We start from the raw sequence: 20,088 nt of genomic DNA on the forward strand, positions 1-20,088 counted from the left end.
GACAAAGGAAAGGATAGTCTTTTAATTGGGACAAAGACATCTACATAAAAAGACAAATTTACACACTTATTTCACATCCTGCACAAAAATGAACTCAAAAGAGGAAAGGCCTAAACATAAGAGCTAAAATTAATGAAAGAAAATATAGGAGAACATTTCTGTGAACTTAATTAGACAAACAGTTCTTAAGCACAACACCAAAAGTATAACAGAAAAAAACTTGATAAATTGGACTTCATCAAGATTCAAAACTTCCACAATTCAAAGGACACCATTAAGAAAATGAGCCAGGTGCAGCACACAACTAATCCCAGCAACTCAGGAGGCAGGAGGATCACAAGTTCAAAACCAGCCTCAACAACTTAGCAAGGCCCTAGGCAGCTTAGTGAGACCCTGTCTCAAAATAAAAAGGGCTGGGGATATGGCTCAGTGTAAGTGCCTCTGGGTTCAAAAAAAAAGTACCTGGTACCAAAAAAAAAAAAAAAAAAAGGTATTAATTTGGAAGACAATCTATTAGTGTATATAAAATTTAACATTTGCATATTGTCCAATAATTCTAATTCTTTAAGTCAATCCCAAAGAAACCCACTACATATGTACAAAGATAAACATATAAGGATATTACAGTCTGCTTGTAGCAGCAAATAACGGACTAACTTGTAAGTCCATTAATGAAGAAATAATTAAATTAAAATACACACTGATTAAGGAATACCACATAGTAATGAAACAGAACTATAGGCAAAGTTGTGGGAAGTTTCCAAATATCTTAAATAGGACAGCAAGTCATAGAACATTACAGAATGATCTCACTTGAGGGAAAACCATTGCTATCACAATTTATAAACAAAGCATATCTTATTTTAAGGAGTAATGCTATATATAGGGATGACAGGTAGATAAAGATGAAGTGGAGGTCCTTTATATATACTTCCATGCTGGAATTTTTTGAGTGCTATTTTATAAATAACACTATAAATAAAGAAACAAGCCAAAGATTATTTAAATCAAACCAAGAATAAACAGAAAAAAATATTCTCTAGATTATAAAAGAAGGGTTATTAAACCTATGGCACTTTTTGTTTTGAAAGTAATAACAGGGGGTGGAGGGGACAAGGGAGGAATGGAGGAACTTTAGAAAGGGAAAAGAGGGAGGAGAAGGGAAGAGCAAGGGGGTAGGAATGATGGTAGAATGAGTTAGACATCATTACCCTCAGTACATGTATGAAACAGGAATGATGTGAAAATACTTCACACACAACCAGTGACTTGAAAAACTGTGCTCTATGTGTAATATGAAATGAACTTCATTCTGTCATGATGTATAACAAATTAGAATAAATAATAACGAAAAAATTGATCAGACATAAATATAACCTAAAACTATGAAATTTGGGGGAAAATATGGGAATCAATCTTCATGATATTGGTTGGACAAAATTTTTCTTAGATATATAACATCAAAATATCAAGTAACAAAATAATAAACTGGACTATGTCAAAACTAAAATCTTCTGTGCTTTAAAGTTTACTCTAAAGAATGTGAAAAGATAACCCACAGGAAGTATTTACAAATTATATACCTGTTAAGGAACTTTCACCTATATGTAGAATATATTAAAGAACTTAGAATTCAATAAGAAGATAAATAACACAATTTAAAAATGAATAAAATAGCCAGGCATAGTGGCACATGCCTGTAGTTCCAGCAGCTTGGGAGGCTGAAAAAGGAGGATTGCGAGTTCAAAGCCAGGCTCAGCAAAAGCAAGGTATTAAGCAAGTAAGCAACTCAGTGAGACCCTGTCTCTAAATAAAAATACAAAATAGGGCTGGGGATGTGGTTCAGAGGCCAAGTATCCATGAGTTCAATCCCCAGTACCCCCCCCCCCAAAAAAAAGAAAGTAATTAGAAAATGTATTCAATTCTTTTGCCACTAAAAATTCCGTGTGAGGATATGTCTACCATGGCAATAAACTATAACAGGGTTTTGCATCCTTAATCAGACTATTTGAGTCTCTCTATCCCCCAAAGAATTACCAGAAAAAAGTTACATAGAAAAAGTTATTATTTTTGTCTGATGACTAGCCAATAAGGTACCTTATCCATAATAAGTATTCACTAAGCCACATTTCACAAATTTAGACTATGAGTCTGGCTTATTAAATTTACATTTTAATAATATAATTTTCTATCACCCTCTATACTACATTAATGTATATTACTGGTTTACTCTTCTAGTGGCCAAGTTAAGCAGCCTACCGAGGGCAGAAATAAATATTCATTCATCTTTATGTCCTAAGAAACCTGAATGGCATCTATCACAATTCAAATGCTTAATAAATGTCTTGAACTGGGACAGAAGGAGAACATCAAGGAAAAACAATCATGCTTCTAGATATGTGATATCCAACACAGTAGCCACTAGCCACATGTAAATTAAATAAACAAACAAACAAATAAAAAGGAAGATCAGTAAAGAAAGGAGAAAAGGGGGAGGGAGAAGAAGAGGAAATAAGGGGAATGGGGATTGAAATCATATTTCCTGTATGTACAATTTTGTCAAAATGAACCCAAATACTACATACAATTAAAATGCTCTGATTAAAAAAATGTGGAATAAAATTGATTTTCTACACCCCCCAAAAACATAAATTTAATGTAATTTTAAATTAAAATAGAAGAAAATTCCAAACTCAGCTCCTCAGTTGCACCAGCCATCTTTCAAATACTCATGTAGCTAGTAACTTCTATATTGGAGAGTACAGATAGAAAACTAAGATTGTTTTCTTCCTAACAAAGGTTTTTTGGATAGTACCAATCCAGATGTTATCAGTAAAGATAAGTAGGTTAATATAAATTAGAGTTCTTTTAAATTTTAACTCACCATGAATCTCTTTGATACGAAGTATATTCTGATGCATTCCATATTTCAGAATCAACTGTTCCAGATAGTAGAATGTTTTTTTGTGTGAAGTCTACATATAAAAGCATTATTTAATCAATAAACTGAACACCAAAATAAGCCACTTATAAATATGGTACACATATACCATCTATAGGTATAGCACATTGATTTTTCAAATAAAAACAACCTTTAAAGATTACCTAAAAGGTAAAAAGAATAATCTATTTCTAAAGGTGAATGCTCCAGGGATCTAGAATTCCTGGTGCTTAAAGAACTTGGAAAGAAGGGAAAAGAGGTTTTTTACTAGCTGTTCATAATTGACAAAGATTAAATACAATGTAGAATTTACTCATCTGTTTCTCATTACCTTTTGCCTGACTTGAATCACCGCCTTCCAGAAATCCTTGGCTTCTACTCTGTGGCAATCTCCGCACATTTGGGACTGAACAACATAATCCACCACAAACACTTGCTGAAGTATAGCACCATTCATCACCTGGGGAAAAAAAACAGTTACATTCCCTCATTCTTACCATACTGTTTCATGATAAATACCTTTTTTACAAAATGTTTTAATAATTAATTTAAAATATTTTTTATGGATGTTTTGGGGATATCCATATGTCAAGTTTAAAGACAAAAAGTTACTTCAAGATAGATATGCAGGTTTTAATTCTTAAGATTTATTAGATCAACATTTTAAATCTACCTTTAGTTGAAATGACTGTAAGGACATTCTCTAAAGAATGTGTATACATGTGTGTACGTGCACGTGTGTACGTAAGTGTGTACTTTCTTTGAATGGAAACAGAGAATTCACACTTAGAAGGAAAAATAAGACAAGGAAAATTCATAAAAGGAAATTATTCTTTAATTAATAGTTTCCCAGCATAACAAATCAAAACTCACCTGAGCTTTTTAGCTATACAGACAGGGTTGAGGGTTAGGGTTAGGGTTAGGTTAGGGTTAGGGTTAAAGAGGAAAGAAAGATATATATAGATTCCAGGTCCTCACATCCAGAGATTGTGATTTAGTTACTGTGAGTCATTATGATGATCAGCCAAGTTTGAGAATCATTACCTTAGCCCATGTTTTTACTTTAGTTCTTCTGACAAATTATTTAAACCACTAATAATGAGCAACAGCTGCTCTTATTAGTGACCAATCATTTGTACAGATGATCAAAGTAAAACAAAGGACTAAAACTAAAAATACACTTTTCCTTTTATGCTGTTTAAGATATAAAATAACTTGCTACACCCTCATTGTCATTTCCTGCACTTTAACCATGTTTAAAAAATAATGTATAACTTACCTCTTTTTGAATAGTCAATTTAACTTTAAAGTCTTTTAGAATGGGGCTCGGTCCAAACAAAGCCTGCATCTACAAGGCGTACCTTCAACAAAACATATACAAAAAGAAACATAAGTTCCTACCTGAAGGAAAAAAAAGAAATAATAACTCATTAATAAACAGACTTCATAAAAAGTTTTAAAGAATCTGTGATTAGCATCACTATAAAAAAAGTTTCATCATCGGGGTATGGTAACAATAGCAGTAAATAAAAGGACAAACTAATGGCTGTATTAGTGCAATTGATACAATCCAAGAAACAAAGTTATCTGCATAGGAAAAATCATTTCCTCGTAAGTGTACTGATCTAATGGAAATTACATTTTTTAAAAGAAAGCAAAGAATTGGTGGCCACATTACTTAGGAGAAAATCCATGAATAAAAGTTTCCACTTCAATTATTCTCTCATAAAGTCTGTAGCTTTTTTTTTTTAAACGACATTCATTAAAAGAAGTTTCATGCATTAAATACTGAATCCACCACTGTAACTCACTTCCCAATCTAACTCACTGCCAAATCTGTAGTACTTTCAGGGGCCAAAAACAATTCACTATATTTGAGTAACTGAATATAACTAGAGGTGGGGTTTGGGAATAAGGTGAGTGGGAGAACAAGAATGTAGGATGTTGCAATAATCTGAGCAAGAGTTGTAGATAACTTTAACTGAGAAGAATTAGAAATAAGAAGAAAATGCAAGAGCTACTCAAGGGATAAAATCCACAGAATTTAGTAAGTGAATTTGGCAAAGAGGAAGAGAACAAGCTTTAGAATGATTACCAAGTATCCAACTTGGGCAACGAGGTAGCACAACTTTTCTGACACAAATAACAGATTTAATTGGAAAAAACGTTGCACTTAGCTTCAGACATTTAAATTCATGGCATATCTAAGATATCCAAGTGGATTTGTTTAATGAATGTTATGATACATATTGATCTATGGAAAAATCTGTGCTGTATATAACAGATCTGGAAGGTATGAGAAAGCAGACTTATAATTTTATCAAGTACTGTCTGATGAGAACAAATCTAGCAAGTGTAGATGCAGGACTACAGAGTAAAACCTTCCTCATATAACTGGCTCCTCTAAAGCAAACCTAGCAGTTAACAAGCTGCCAGGTACTAAGTAATAAGCAGATTCCTATTCCTACAGTCTCCCTCTATGGAATGGAGATAGGGTCCTTGTTAGCCACCTCAGCATTCCGCAACCCAGCATCACCACACTAACTGTCCTTAAACAACCACAACTCATCAATCTTACTGGGCCTTTTCATCCTACTGTACCACAGTCCCAGACACCTCAGTCACCCCTCATTTCCCATACTCTGATTTTCATATGGTTCCACATACATCCTATTCTGTCCTCATCTAACATTTCCTCTCAGATCCTGTAACCCTTTCACTGTACTCTGTAGAACCCAATACTTGCTAATAACAAAACCTCCTAAGTCCTCAACCATTTTCCTGAACATTCCTTTCAACTTCTAAATCCCCTAATTACATTGCTCCCTATAGCTGAAGAAAATATTGACTGATTTTTTTTTCCATTCTCTTCCTATCATTAGACCAGAAGCAAGACAGATGTATTCTTTGCTCTTTGTTGCTAATGCCAGACCATTCTCCCTGCATTCTCCTTCAATACAGACTAAATCGAAAGTCATCAAACTCTACCACTTAACACTCTTTTTGGTATAGTTATCTGTTAATCGTTATACTGCTTGCTCTCATTTCTCAAGGATTTGAGAAATTTCTCCTGGATCACTGTTAGTCTTTCCAACAATATTAATATTTAGCAATTTCTATGTCCATACACCCTAACTCCTCCATTCTTTAAGTTCTATTCCCCCAGGATCTTTTTTTCCTTCCTATCTCTAGTATTATTTCCCTTTATCACCAATAACTACAACTTCTCTAAGATCTTAATTCCAAACATCCTAGTCACTGACTACCACTTCTCTCTAGCTCATTACCTCTATTCCTAGGCACCAAAAATCTTTCAATCCAACACCAGAAAATCCATTCATCCTATCACTCTTTCACTACCTCTCATAGTCTTCATCTACTCATTTCCATCCTATTTCCAAACCAATCATCAAAATTATTCCCATGCATACATTCTCAATTCCCTTGGTACCTATTTAACTTCACTATAATGACTAGGCTAAATCATAATTTAGTTTATGAAAAATGCTTTGCCTGCTCTATGCATCATCAACAGTAACTGTCAATAATGCCCAGCACCCATACAACATTGTTCTAATGCATTCCCTCTTCTACTTTCCTAGGACTATTTTAAATCTTCTCCTCTCTTCAAACATCTAATAGCTCTTCCCTCATAGCTACGGCCCATGCTTCTGTTTTTTTAGAAGAAAATTTCCAGAAGCTCCCACTTACCAACATCTTTCCTGTTACCACAGATGAACTGCCTATGTTACTAACAACATCAACACCTAAAATGTCCCATTAGATGTTCCAGGCTTCCAAAACTGTACCCATAAGAGTAAGTACTAGATAATGAAAGAACAAACAAATGTATTCTTCCACTATCTGTTATATTTTCTCTCTTTCTACTCTTAAAGGGCACCTCCAGCCAATTATTGTTTCCTTGCAGCTCAACAAAAATCTCCCTTTGTATATTATCATTTCCAGAGCTTACAATTATACTGTTTCACATCTTACATCTTTTATTTTCCCTAATTCCTTCCTCTTCCTCAATTCCCCTCTCCAATCACTGCTCCATTTCTTTGAGTCCTTCTGCAGCAAATCTCAAAAGAACTATCTATATCTACTGCCTCCAATTCCTTCTCCCTTTCTTTCACTTCCACTTAAAGCACATCTTTAACATCACCACTAAACAGAAATTGTTTCCAGAGTTAACTAATAACCTCCACATTCTATAAAACTCACCACTGCAAAACACATAGCCAACAACTCCCTTTTCTTAAAACACTCCCCCTTGCCTTCTAGAATATCACACTCATCTAATTTTCCTGCCTCTCTAGCAGTTCCTTTGAGTCCCCTCTGCTGGTTACTCCTTATCTTCCTAATATTTTATCATTAAAGGACTCCAGAATTCAGTACTCCAGTTTCTTCCCTTCTCAATCTAAACTTCCTAGATAATCGTATCCAATTTATGGCTTTAAATAGTACCTATACCTCAAATTCTTTATCTCTAGTGTAGACTACTATCCTGCTTATTTATCTAGCTGCCCACTCAGTATTGCTACTTAAATGTCTAATGGACATCAAAGTATCAGTTACAGATGAGCTCCTATCTCCCCCACTCTGACCTATTCCCCTTAAAGCCTTTCTTACCTCACTAATGGTAACTCCCTCCTGCAGGCTGCTCAAATTGAAAACAGTGGAAGTTATCTTTAACTCTTTTACCTCTTACACACCCATCCAGCTACATCAGTAGATGCACTGCTCAGCTTCAAATCAGACCCAGAATCTGTCCACTTCCCACCATCTCCATTTCTGATCCCAAACCATCATTTCTCAGTATTATTACAATCACTTCCTAAGGCCAATGCTTCTACCTTTACTGCACAGCCCACTTTTATTCTAAACCAACAGCTAGAGAACTAACAAACTGAACCATATCACTATTCTACCCTTTACATCTATTACATTTGATGTAAAAACCAATCCTCACAAAGGCCTATAAGGCCAGATATACTCTGACATTCCCTAATTTATTTGACTTCATCTCAACTACTTTTCCTCTCACCACTCCACTCTAACCACACAGATGTGATCTCACCTCTGGTCTCTATATTTCTTGTTTTGTTTTATCCATAATGCTTTTCCATCAGATTTCTACACAGCTCCCTCTCTTACCATCTTTAATGTTTATTCAAAGGTCACCTTCTCAGTGAGGTCTCCCCAGATGCCCTATTTTAAATTGCAACTCTTCCATTAATAATTATTTCCTTCCTAGTTTTTTTTTTTTGCACAAAACTCATACTTTTTAATATGCTATATAACATACTTATTTTAATCATTGCTTATTCTACATACCACTCCCTCCCCCAAAATAAAACAGGGATTCTCTCTCTTAATCACTACCATGTCCCCAATACCAAAAGCAGTTTGGTACATACCTGTTACTTATTAAATATCCACTGAAGGAATTAACAAATTATTAAGACTCATGAGACACTTGGCAAAAGATGAAGTATAAAACTGAAAAACTAAGAAACACAAAAAATAGAAAAATCAGGGAACAGATGTTAAATTTTAAAAATATCATACCACAGGGCTGAGGTTGTAGCTCAGTGGTAAAGTGCTTGCCTCATATGTGTGAGGCCCTGGGTTCGATCCTCAGAACCACATAAAAATAAATAAATAAACATAAAGATATTGGGTCCATCTAAAAGTATCCTACCACAGGTTAAGCATTCCACAGTTTGAAAATCTAAAATCCAAAGTGCTTCAAAATCCAAAACATTCATAGCACTGGCATTATGCCACAAATGGAAAATTCCACACCATAAAACACAAGATTACTTAAAATATTATATCAAATTACCTCCAGGCTATGTGTACAAGGTGTATATGAAACATAAATGAATTTTGTGTTTAAACTTAGGTCTCTTTCCTAAGATAACACAGTAAACTCATGCAAATATTAAAAATATCTTAAACTCAGAAATCTGAAACAATTCTTGTTCCAAGCATTTCAGATATGGAATACTCAACCTGTTCAAACTCCCTAGAAAAATTCAAAGACAAAATGCATCAAGAACATAAAAGATTCCAGAACTTAAAAATAATACTGCTGGGGGAAATAACAGAAAGAAATAATGGAAGATAAAGTAAAGGAAACTGTCAAGAACATAGGGGGAAAAGTAAATATGAAGGAAAAAACAAAGTTTTAAGCCAAGAAGGCCAACATTTGACAACAAAAATTACAGGGTGGCGAGGAAATAAAGGGATGAATTTCAAAGAACTAGCACATGAAATTATATCAGAGCTTAAAGGAATCAGAAAAGCCTTCAAACTGAAAGATTTCATTTCAATTAAAAACATACATGGTAGAAGTGAGTCTAAAATTTTAACAAAGAAAATTGAAAGTGTATGTCAAGAAATAGTTAGGACTCTAGAAACAAATTGTATTTTTTTGGAGACATTTATGCATTGACTTGAAAATAGGCAATTTTCTTTCCAGACCAACAAATGAAATAAAGAGTAACCAAATAGCACCGTCCTAATACTGCAATCTACTTAATTATGGATGTATAGTGACAGTTTTATAAAGATTTTCAGAAAAATTAATAGTACACAGAAGAAGATTCTAAATAAATAATAATTGATTCTTTCAAAACAAAAAGATAATTTCATTTTCCATTTTAAAAAAGTGTGTGTGTGTGTGTGTGTGTGTGTGTGTGTGTTTGTGTGAGTATATAAGAATAAAAAACTTTTAAATGAAAGCATTTATAGTGGGGTAATACTGGTAACAATAGTGGCATTTAGCAGTCACTTTTGAAAAACCCACTGTACCTAGATTTTCTGAGTTTTAATCAAGTGGTATCTATAAATACTGATTTTAGTTGTTTGACCTACCTTACTCAAAGGAGTTTTGATTTTTTTCAAACACAAAGCAAGAAGTTCCCTGGATTCTAAAGCACACTGTACCCAAGTTCCCGGTGGCTGAAAATATCTAAGAAGATAAAACACTGAAATTCAATATCTCAAGGAAAAACGAAAATTTTCATCTGAGTATTCAGATGTAATAATAATTATTAACCAGGATTAATAACACCCAAGGTTTCTCTGAAGCATTAACCCAAACAGCTCTAGTATTATAAAAGCAAAATTCTGACTGAGAAAGCCAATCTGAAATAGCCTATTAATATGGTCTTATTACTTCAAGAGTTGAAAATTTAGATTTTCACTTTCCAAGGTTTTATTAAAAACATTATACAGATTCCCCTTTGCTTATAAGCACACGTTTGGAGATAAAAAGGGTTTCCCAAATCACCTAATAAAATTCCTTCATTCTGGTGAGAAAACAGAGATGATGAGTTACCAAGAATTTCAAGAAACTATTTTGTAAGAAATCCAAGACAAAGTAGGCCTCCTTATATCTTTGTCTACTACTTTTAAAACTCCACCATGCTTTTAAGAATAGCAAATATTTGTAATAAATTATCACACTTGCCAGGTTTGCACACTGTTAAATCCCTAAAATAGCACACACAATTTCATGTGTCTATAAAGCTATGTATACAGAACTACTTTTCTGAGAAGAATTTTTGAATTTTCTCAGAAGTCCTTGAACCTCCTCTTCATACACACAAAAGAAGTAGAGTACTAGACTCTTTCCCAATCCCTTTGAGAAATCACTGGCCAGTTTTGTGTTTCTCAATGGCCTACTGCATATAAGCCATTTAAGCCAATAAAGGAAATAAAGAGGGAATGAAACATAAACTTTCAGAAGCCTTCTGCCTTCAAATTCAGTTTTTATTTTAGACCATTTCAGATGATTTACTTATCTTTTCCAACAACTATAGTCATTTTAATTAAAACACATTGCTACATTAGTTAAAAACATGAAGTGCTTTTTTTTAATCATACATAGCTCCTAAAGAAACAACCTCAAGGACATAAAGGTAACATATCTTTAATAATCTGTTCTCACCCTTATAGACACCAACTCTTATCTATCAACTACATGCATCAAATCTATTAAATTCTTGAACAGAAAAAGAACAGATTCAAATACCTTTACATCTTACCAGATTAGTAGAGCAAACTAAAAATTACACCATAAAACACAAATTCTAAAGTAAAAATTAAATTGCGTATGCTTTATTCTGTGTATTTTGGTATAATCTCAGCATATCTCAATGGGTCTCTATATAAATTCCAACTTTTAAGTAAGGTAAAATAGTAATGCACTGTACCTTTGACATTGTTTGCAGAAAGAAATTGAGACCTGTTTCGGAATACCTTGACTGATGTCTACTTTACTTCGCAAACAAGCCACACAAATATTGGCAGGATTTGGACTAATCGGGACACCACACTCAGAGCACAAGCTTGAAAAAATAAATGATAAATTTTTCAAATTTATTTTTAAACATACTAGTTATAAAAAAGCTACCAAACAAAAGATTTGAAATCAGGCCATATTAATGCCCTTCTATGAAAACATTACATAGAAACAGCAATCTTCAAAGATATGGTAGATAGTACAACCATAGAAATGTAAAGTTATGCTGCAATTGTATACTATGAATCAAAATGCATTCTGCTATACATAATTAAATAAATAAAAAAGAAAAGATACATTAGATAAATGGCCTACTGCCATTGAAACAAAGAAAGGGGTAAAAAAAAATCAAGGATGGCTATAATTCTTAAAATACAGCAGATGTCCTAAGGGTCTAGAGAGTGAACACTGTCCAACAAAACTTCATATAAAGATAGAAATATTCTATTTCTGTTCAGTTCAATAAGATAGCCATAAGCCACACATGGCAAGTGAGTCACCTGCAGTGACTAGTGCAGTCACCAGGAGCTAAATTCTTTTAATTTAAATTCACATTTAAATAGCCAGGAAAGATATGAATAAACTTTTTCTACTAAAAATAAATGTCACTATGCCTCATTAAAGTGAATAGAGACACACTGATAGAAAATACAAATCTGCACTAATCTCAATATCAAATACTTAAATATTAAAAATGCAAAAAAAAGTTCTCTTTACCATACCCAACCAAGACCACCCATAATTTACCATTTACATATATCCTTCCAAACATTTTCTATACAGACACAAACATGCATATTAATTTTTACCAATAAAAACACAATAAATTGCACAATTGCAAATGTAATAGTAGGACCTACAAAGGACCTCACAGCTTTTTGGGAGGTATCTCACACACACACACACACACACAAAAAAAAAAAAAAAAAAAAAAAAGAATGTATCTTAAAGTTTTGAGGGACAATGGATATGCCAATAGGTAGTGCCATTAGAGAGCAATATACTCCAAAAGCAATTCACAAAACACACACACACACACACACACACACACACACACACACACACACCTACCCAGAGGAAAACTTGTTTTTAAAATAGGATACGATCAATGTAGTGATCCATTATACGTGATTGGATTATCATAATTCTAAGTATATTGGGAGCAGAAAGTTTCAGAATCATTGATACAGATCAATATTCTCCAAAAGAAAATTTGATACTCTTCCAATGCTGGCTACTGACCATCTGAAATGTAGCTAGTATGACAGAGCAATCGAGTATTCAACTTTATTCAAATTAAATTTAAATAGACACACATGGTTAGTGGCTACCTATTGGACAGTGTCATCTACAAGATGCATAGGGAATATTTTAACCTTTTTTTTTTTTTAATTTTGTGTGGTGCGGAGGATTGAATCCAAGGTTTTGTACATGTGAGGCATGCACTCTTTCAACTGAGCTATATCCCCAACCCTTATTTTAACCTTAAGCATGTATTTACTGGAACAAATATTAGAACTAAACATGAATTCGATTTTCTGCAGAAATAAGACTTTCATTTTTCCCATTTATGATTTTAAAAATCTCTCTCACCACTACCACCAAAAGTTTTCCCCTGTTATGACAGTACGTTTCATGAACTCACTGTAAGATCTTAAAATTGAAAAGGGATAAAGTGTCACAACTCACATGTGTCCAGGGCTGCGGTCGGTGGATTCTGTCATATACTCCATGGTTCTGTACACCTTAATTTAAAAAATAAATGGAGGCTGTAAATCGTTCGCCTAACCCCCTCTTTACTTTTCCTTCTGCCTCTCTGAATAGGCAACGGAGCTTCCTACAAAGCAGGACGGAAAGAAAACCAACTCTTCTTAGCAACTTCAGAAGCAACTTTCTAGACTTAAGACCTACGCATCTCTGGAGTCTCCCATCTGCAAGACATGCTCCGCAACCGAGCTGCCGCGGACCTCAGGCCTAGCCTGGTGCCGCGTCCGGCCAAGGGAGCCGAGTCCGGCGAGGGACGGCGAGGTTAAAAGACACAGGACACCAAGGTTCTTCATCCAGGAGAGAGAGAGATTTTATTTTTTCCCCCCCTTTTATATATCCTCCCATACTCTGGGTTAAGCATACACACACATACACACATTCTTTACTGCAGGAAGCGGTTTCAGGCAGCTTTAAGCAAACTAGGTCTGGTTTTGCAGGGTGCTCATGTAAGGCTCAGCTGTGCCAGCTAATCAGTAGGTACAATCTGTCCCAGGCTCTCTGTGAGGGCAGATAGACAGGAAGCCCATAAGACTGATTCAGACTTCGGTGGAAGCCCACAAGACTAATTCAGACTTCGGTGGTTTTCTCGCCTTTACATGCGAAACAAGGGACAGGGAACTTATTCTTTTCCCTGTTTAGGGCCAGGGGCTTCACCACAAGTCCCCCTTTTTTGTTTTTCGCAAAGTGGAGGCGGAATCAAGTGGCCCCTGTCTTAGGTCGTCTACCGCCCTCATGTCACTTACCCGTCTCTGGGGAGGCCCTGATCCCCTGTCTTAGGTTGTGACATGAGCGTAGAAGTTGCCCGTCTCTGGGTACCACAAGATAAACACACCGAAGGAGCCGTTTTATGGGAACAGATTACATTTTCAAATGAGCAAGCCAGACCTGTGGAGAATCACCCTGTTCTAGAGCTGCAAGAGCTTGTACAATCATTGCCTTTTCTAGCATATGGCGGGCCCTAAGGCGACAGAGAAGCCACAAACAAAGTACGATACCAAAGCAACACATTGTCCCAAAAATGCCCACTCCCACCCATTCCTTAAAAAAGGAAAAGGCAGAGGACAGCCAACTGGTGAGTTGACCCAAAGTCACTGGTTCGACACGGGTACTATTCAAAACAGCAATCTGAGTCAGTTGAGACTGGATCAAGTTTTCTGCTTCCAAGGACCAGGTTCCGGACAGGTATTCTCCGATGATGTGAGAAGCATTTCTGGAATCATTAAATCTGACAGAGGTTATGCATAAATGTGCACGTTGATCAATACAACCCAAATGTACCAGATCAGACAATTCCTCAACTTGAGCCTGAAGCAGATCTATCCTTTGACTAGCAGCCAAAATCCCAGATAAAATATGTTGATTGAGTTTACTTTGAGATTCAAGTACAGTGGATGTTTGTTGAATAACCTGATTAATAGTGGCAGCAGTTTGTACTTGGCTGGCCATGGCAACTCCAGCTGTAACAGCCGCAGCTGCGGAAACTGCAACAGCGGTAACTATAGCCACTGTAATTCCAAAATCTCTACGCTGTCTTAGCAGCTTGACAAGAGGAAAATGGTCAGAATCGGCAGTAACAGGAATCGGCACAAAGGTTGGAATTTTCATCACTACTGCTACGGACCAAGAGGCATTCCAACATTCGGCCAGGTAACAGGTGACATTAGAACAGTCTAAAAAATCTTTGGTGGAGTCATTAGCCAGCAGAAACAGGAAAGGGGACTGGAGGCAAACTGGGGCAGGAGGCAGAGAGGCATTAGTAAATAAGGAGTTATAAGAACGAGGTGTGAAGCGCCGGCCATTGTGAGTCTCAGCGACGGACCCAGAAACATTATGAAGCCAGTCCCGGGTTCCCAGAAATTGCGCCACTGCAGAAATATCCACCGTGGCCCCCCCGTTCATTTGCCACCAGCCACTGAAACCAAGGCCAGCCATCTCCAACAGAAGAATTACCACTAGAGGAGTTAAGAACAAACCTCTTTAAAGACGGAGAAAGGGAGAATCCATCAGCGATCTGAAGTTTGTCCCAAGACAAGCCCTGACAGGATGTAAAGATTGGAGGGAATTCTTTATTAGGAGTGCATAGGGGAGAGGCTCGGAAACGAGTAGCATTAGGGGTCTTATTTTTTGGTGTCATGGGTATTACCACCTCCGAAGTTGTCATTAGGGTAGTAATATTTAATGTCCCTTTAGAGGTGTCACCCGAGCCACTTTGCATCCCCTGGCTTACTTGTGTGAGCGCAGCTAAAAGCATGCCATCTGACACCTTGCTTGACTGCATGGGATCTTCCCAGACAGTCACATTTTTAACTCGGAGGGAGATGCAATTATTTTCGCTCATGGCAAAGCAAAAAACTCCCTTAAGGGACACACGGGACCCATTAAAAGGAGTAATGGAATCTCCCCGGGGTGCAAGGCAAGGTGCATTCAAGTCACATGAAGTGGAGAAAAGAGTAGGGAGAAAACTAGAATTAGCATGAACTGGCAGTGGCATAGGCCAAGCTTGGGAGGATTTGATGGCATTCTGGCAATAAGTGTTAGCATTTTCATATGCCAGTTGTCTGATAAGTGGCATAGCCTGTTCCAGATTAGGGAATATTTTCCCAGCAGCCTGCATTAGGCGGGCTATAAAGTCCGAATAAGGTTCAGAGGGCCCTTGAGAGATCTTGGAAATTTTTGTTTCTGTCTTAGAAATGGGCAGGGCTTTCCAGGCATGGACTGCAGCTGAGGCTATTTGAGCATAAACACCTGGATCGTAATTAATTTGTTGCCCTATGGTGGCATACTGCCCACTTCCTGTTAACATTTCGGCATTTCGCCGTTGATGGCCCGCATTCAGGTTAATCTGAGCCAGTTCGCGGCACCTTTCATGATATTCACTTTTCCACAGTAAGAAATCTCCTCCAGATAACACAGCCCTGCAAAGTTGCTGCCAATCACTAGGTATCAGTTGACTAGCGGAGAAGGACTCGAAGAGGGTCAATGTGAAAGGGGCATGAGGTCCATAATTAATGACCGCCTCCTTAAGCTGTTTTATGTCCTTAAAGGCTAGGGGGACATGGGCTCTGGCCGGCTGTCCATCAGCATCGGCGTTTTCAATCATTGGAAAAACCTGAGCTGCTCTAGAACCCCAATAGACTCCTGCCCGTCTATTAGGGGTGTCTTCATCCCAGTCAGGATTATAGGGAGGAGGTGCGGCAATTGAGGGAGCCGTAGGCACCCTGACATTTGTCTTTTTAAGGCGATGTTCTAATTCCTCTATCTCCCTTTCTAATCCCTCCTCTTCCTCCGAGAGAGAACTGAGGTCCTCAGGATCCTTTTCAGGCTTAGAGATCTGGAGGCGTTTCTTATTCCCCGAGCCCGAGTCCTCAAGAGGACCCTCATCCTTTAAGGACTCGGCCATTTGTTCCTCCTGTACCTGATTTAGGGCCTGTTCACATTTAGCAAGTTGTTCCTTGACTTTTATTTTGTCTGTCAATAAAGCATCCTTTACTAATCTCCATAAGGAAAATGTGGCAATAGGGACACTATCCGCGCCCCGGTCCCTCAGCAATTTCTGAAGGTCATGTCTCACCAGGTCCCAGTCATTATTATTAAGAAATCCTCCTGTCAGAAACCAAGGACAAGCCTGGGCAATAACTTCAACGAATTCGGTTGCAGTTTTAGTTTTTATTCCTGTTCCTTGTGTATTCAACAACTCTTTCAGTTCGTTGGCCAGACGAACCTTCGCTGTTGAGTTTCCCATGGTACGTACCCTTTTTTCTTTAAATTATCTGTAAACCAATCCTCCCCCTTCTCTCTTAGAAGGTGAGCCCCGTCCGCTTACCCCTGCTTTCCGGATCTCGGTGGGACCTCCAATTGCCGCGTCCGGCCAAGGGAGCCGAGTCCGGCGAGGGACGGCGAGGTTAAAAGACACAGGACACCAAGGTTCTTCATCCAGGAGAGAGAGAGATTTTATTTTTTCCCCCCCTTTTATATATCCTCCCATACTCTGGGTTAAGCATACACACACATACACACATTCTTTACTGCAGGAAGCGGTTTCAGGCAGCTTTAAGCAAACTAGGTCTGGTTTTGCAGGGTGCTCATGTAAGGCTCAGCTGTGCCAGCTAATCAGTAGGTACAATCTGTCCCAGGCTCTCTGTGAGGGCAGATAGACAGGAAGCCCATAAGACTGATTCAGACTTCGGTGGAAGCCCACAAGACTAATTCAGACTTCGGTGGTTTTCTCGCCTTTACATGCGAAACAAGGGACAGGGAACTTATTCTTTTCCCTGTTTAGGGCCAGGGGCTTCACCACAGCCTGGGAGGCGCCAATCTGGGCGGACCCACGCCGAGGTCTGCACAGTCAGCGGACACCAGGGCTCTGCCCAACTCCACAGGGCCGCAGCACTCACAGAGCGCCCCCACCTCTGACCCGCGCTACCAAAGTCCCCAGGAGGCATCACGGCGCCTGTGATCACCCACCTGGACCCCAACTCCAAGGCCAGACTGGAACCCCGCCGGCGGCGAACACGCTGCACGCACGCGGCCTGAGCCGGCCTGACCCCAGCGCCTGGCCCCGCTCCCTCCTCAGGCACCCTGCTGGCGCCTGCACCCCGCGTCTCAGCCCCTGGGACCAAGTTAAGGGCTCCCGGACCAGCCTAAATTTATGGAAAAATCAGCAACAAAACCAACGCTTACTGCACTGTCAGTTGCCACCACAGTCGGACCGGCAAGGGCGAAAATCTCGCGAGAAAGGCTCGAAATCCCGCGAGCTGAGGGACACGTGCTAAAGGAGCAATGGGGAGGAGAAAGGGCACAAGTGGGCGGGGGGGAGGAGAAAGAGCACGGGTGGGCGGAGAAAGAGCACGGGTGGGCGGGGGGGGGGGAGAAAGAGCACGGGTGGGCGGGGGAGAGGCGGGGTTGCTTGGAAAGGTCTCTCTTTCTTTTCCTTAGTCTATAGTTCTTGCTTTTGAGTTATCTTTCTTCCTGAATTTCCATGGTCAGAGTTCATTCCAAGTCAGCTTCGCCCATGTATCAATCTCTTTTCCAGTGTCTCTACTGGGAGTTTGCTTCTTGATTTATATGAATGTTATTTGTAAGCAGTGCAACATTACACAAGGATGTTAAAACACCATTAGGGCAGTGCCTTTGTTTTATTCACTATCATATGCCTAATACCTGCCACATCCTAACCGTTCAAATGTTTATTTGTTGAATGGTTGAAAGAACGGAATGTAAGGCATAATTATCTGTGATCTCTATTTTTAGACTAATCATTAGAATGTGCTTCCTAATAGTGTATAAATATTTCCTTATGACTTTATCCCTTGATCTTTAATCAATATAGGCCATGTCTAGTTGCTCTTTCTCACGACAGTACTTCAAACATTTAAAGAGCACAACCATTTTTTTTTTCTAAGTTTCCTCACCCCAGATTTCAAGAAATAAGCAAGGTCCCTTTATAGACGGTGAGCAATGAGAGCTACATACCATTTCTTGTCTAGGGTATTTAAGTTTATTTTCCACCTGCTATCCCTACTTGAAGACTCTGACCCACCCTTCTAAAAGGCAATTCTAATTTTGCCACACTCCCCTGCTTTTTTAACCCTTCAGAGGTCTCTGATCACCTTCAGGATTACTTCCAGTTTCTTTGCACAGAAGAAGACCCTTCAGGATCTGATCTCTAAATATCATGCCACATACCCAAGTACACAGCCACCTGGCAGGTCCTTGTGGGAAATAGTCTACCTTTGCTTATGCATGGAACACACTGCCTTAAACATTAAAACAGTACTAGTTTCTGTGACTGTTTCAAGAGATTATCACAAATTTAGCTGGCTTAAGAAACACATATTTAATATCTCATGGTGCTGTTTGTCACAAGTCTGAAATGGATTGACAAAGCTGCATTCCTTCCAGAGGACCTAGGAAAGAACCCATTCCCTTGCCTTTTCTGGCTTCTAGAAGCTTCCCACATGCCCCAGCTTTGTTATTTTGCTCTTCCAACTCTTTCTCTGACCCCCCTGTCTCCTAACCAGATAATCCAGAATAATCACCCCATATTAAGATCTGTAATTTAATCATATCTGCAAAGATCTTTTTGCCATGTGAAGTAATACAACCACAAATTTCCAAAATTAGGGCATGACATCTTTGGTGAACCATTATTCTGTTTGCCACACATCCCCTGTTCTTGATTCCCTCTTTCCCTAAGAACCAGAGGAGTTATGTGCTCCTTTACATATGGTTCTGTTGTAACACATTTTATGGAAGGTGTATGCCTACATGCTAGTGCTTTGAATTGTACAATAAATTTTCTGCTCTGCATGTTCTGCGATTTCAAGTTACTTTGAAAACAATTTGTGACTTGTTCTTCTAAATGTGCCCTGTACCTAGCAGAATTTCATGGCACAAAACAGACCATTGATATTTGTTGGCAAATTAAGTTATCTGTTTGAAACTCATAGCAACTCTGAAGCGACGGTTTTTCTCCCCAGTTTTCCTATCCACACTGTCTGAACCTTCAACAAAACATCACTAGAAATACAGCTAGATAGCTTGTGTTTCCTCCTTATTGAAGTAAATACAAACATGTATCTTGAGAAATCATTATGTCTCCACAAGACAATATGATATGGTTTGGATATAGTTTGTCCCCTCCAAAACTCATGTTGAAATTTGTTTCCCAATGTAAGAGTGTTGAGAGGTGGTAGGAATTTTGGAAGGAGTTTGGGTCATGAGGGTTCTGCCCTCACAAAGGTATTAATGCTGCTTTCACAGGACTAGGTTAATTCTTAATAAAGTGAGTTCTCACTGTTCTTAGAACTTACTTAGTTACTGCCAGAACAGGTTGGGTTTTTTTGTTTGTTTGTTTGTTTTTGGTGGTGCAAATGTGGTTTTATTTGGGGCCCAATGAAAAAGTTTTGCTTCTAGTCTCACTCATGTTGTTGGAATAATTCAGTTCCTTGCAGTTGTAGGGCTTAAGATATCAGCTTCTTGCTGGCTTTTGGCGAGAGGCCACTATAAGTTTCTAGATGTTGTTCAAAATTCTTTGGTGCATGGGTTTCTCAGGATAGACAGTTTT

General features: G+C 38.2%; 2 protein-coding genes across 3 annotated transcripts in view; both read right to left on the reverse strand.

Moving 5' to 3' along the window:
• LOC114078710 (60S ribosomal export protein NMD3-like) overlaps nucleotides 1–17,750 on the reverse strand; it is a 31,627-nt gene extending 13,877 nt beyond the window's left edge. Inside the window, 8 exon segments of the mRNA XM_071603169.1 lie at nucleotides 2,885–2,975; nucleotides 3,273–3,401; nucleotides 4,221–4,247; nucleotides 4,249–4,302; nucleotides 9,824–9,920; nucleotides 11,167–11,301; nucleotides 12,945–13,000; nucleotides 17,703–17,750. Of these exon segments, the coding sequence (XP_071459270.1) occupies nucleotides 2,885–2,975; nucleotides 3,273–3,401; nucleotides 4,221–4,247; nucleotides 4,249–4,302; nucleotides 9,824–9,920; nucleotides 11,167–11,301; nucleotides 12,945–12,988 (577 nt within the window). The 5' untranslated portion in view covers nucleotides 12,989–13,000; nucleotides 17,703–17,750.
• Nucleotides 13,236–17,314, reverse strand: LOC139702270 (uncharacterized). Of its 2 annotated transcripts, none has more exons than XM_071602948.1 (2): nucleotides 14,996–16,454; nucleotides 13,236–14,247 (listed from the first exon to the last, which is right to left on the reverse strand). In XM_071602948.1, exons 1-2 carry the CDS (start codon nucleotides 16,420–16,422, stop codon nucleotides 13,881–13,883), a joined length of 1,794 nt encoding a protein of 597 aa, XP_071459049.1. In that variant the 5' UTR covers nucleotides 16,423–16,454; the 3' UTR covers nucleotides 13,236–13,880. The 2 variants fall into 2 exon arrangements, 1 of the variants encoding a protein (XP_071459049.1); XR_011704855.1 differs by lacking the exon at nucleotides 14,996–16,454 and adding an exon at nucleotides 16,846–17,314 and having other exon boundaries at nucleotides 14,068–14,247.
• Nucleotides 17,751–20,088: the final 2,338 nt, after the last annotated feature.

Source organism: Marmota flaviventris, chromosome 17 (assembly GCF_047511675.1).
Source record: "Marmota flaviventris isolate mMarFla1 chromosome 17, mMarFla1.hap1, whole genome shotgun sequence".
NCBI lineage: Eukaryota > Metazoa > Chordata > Mammalia > Rodentia > Sciuridae > Marmota > Marmota flaviventris.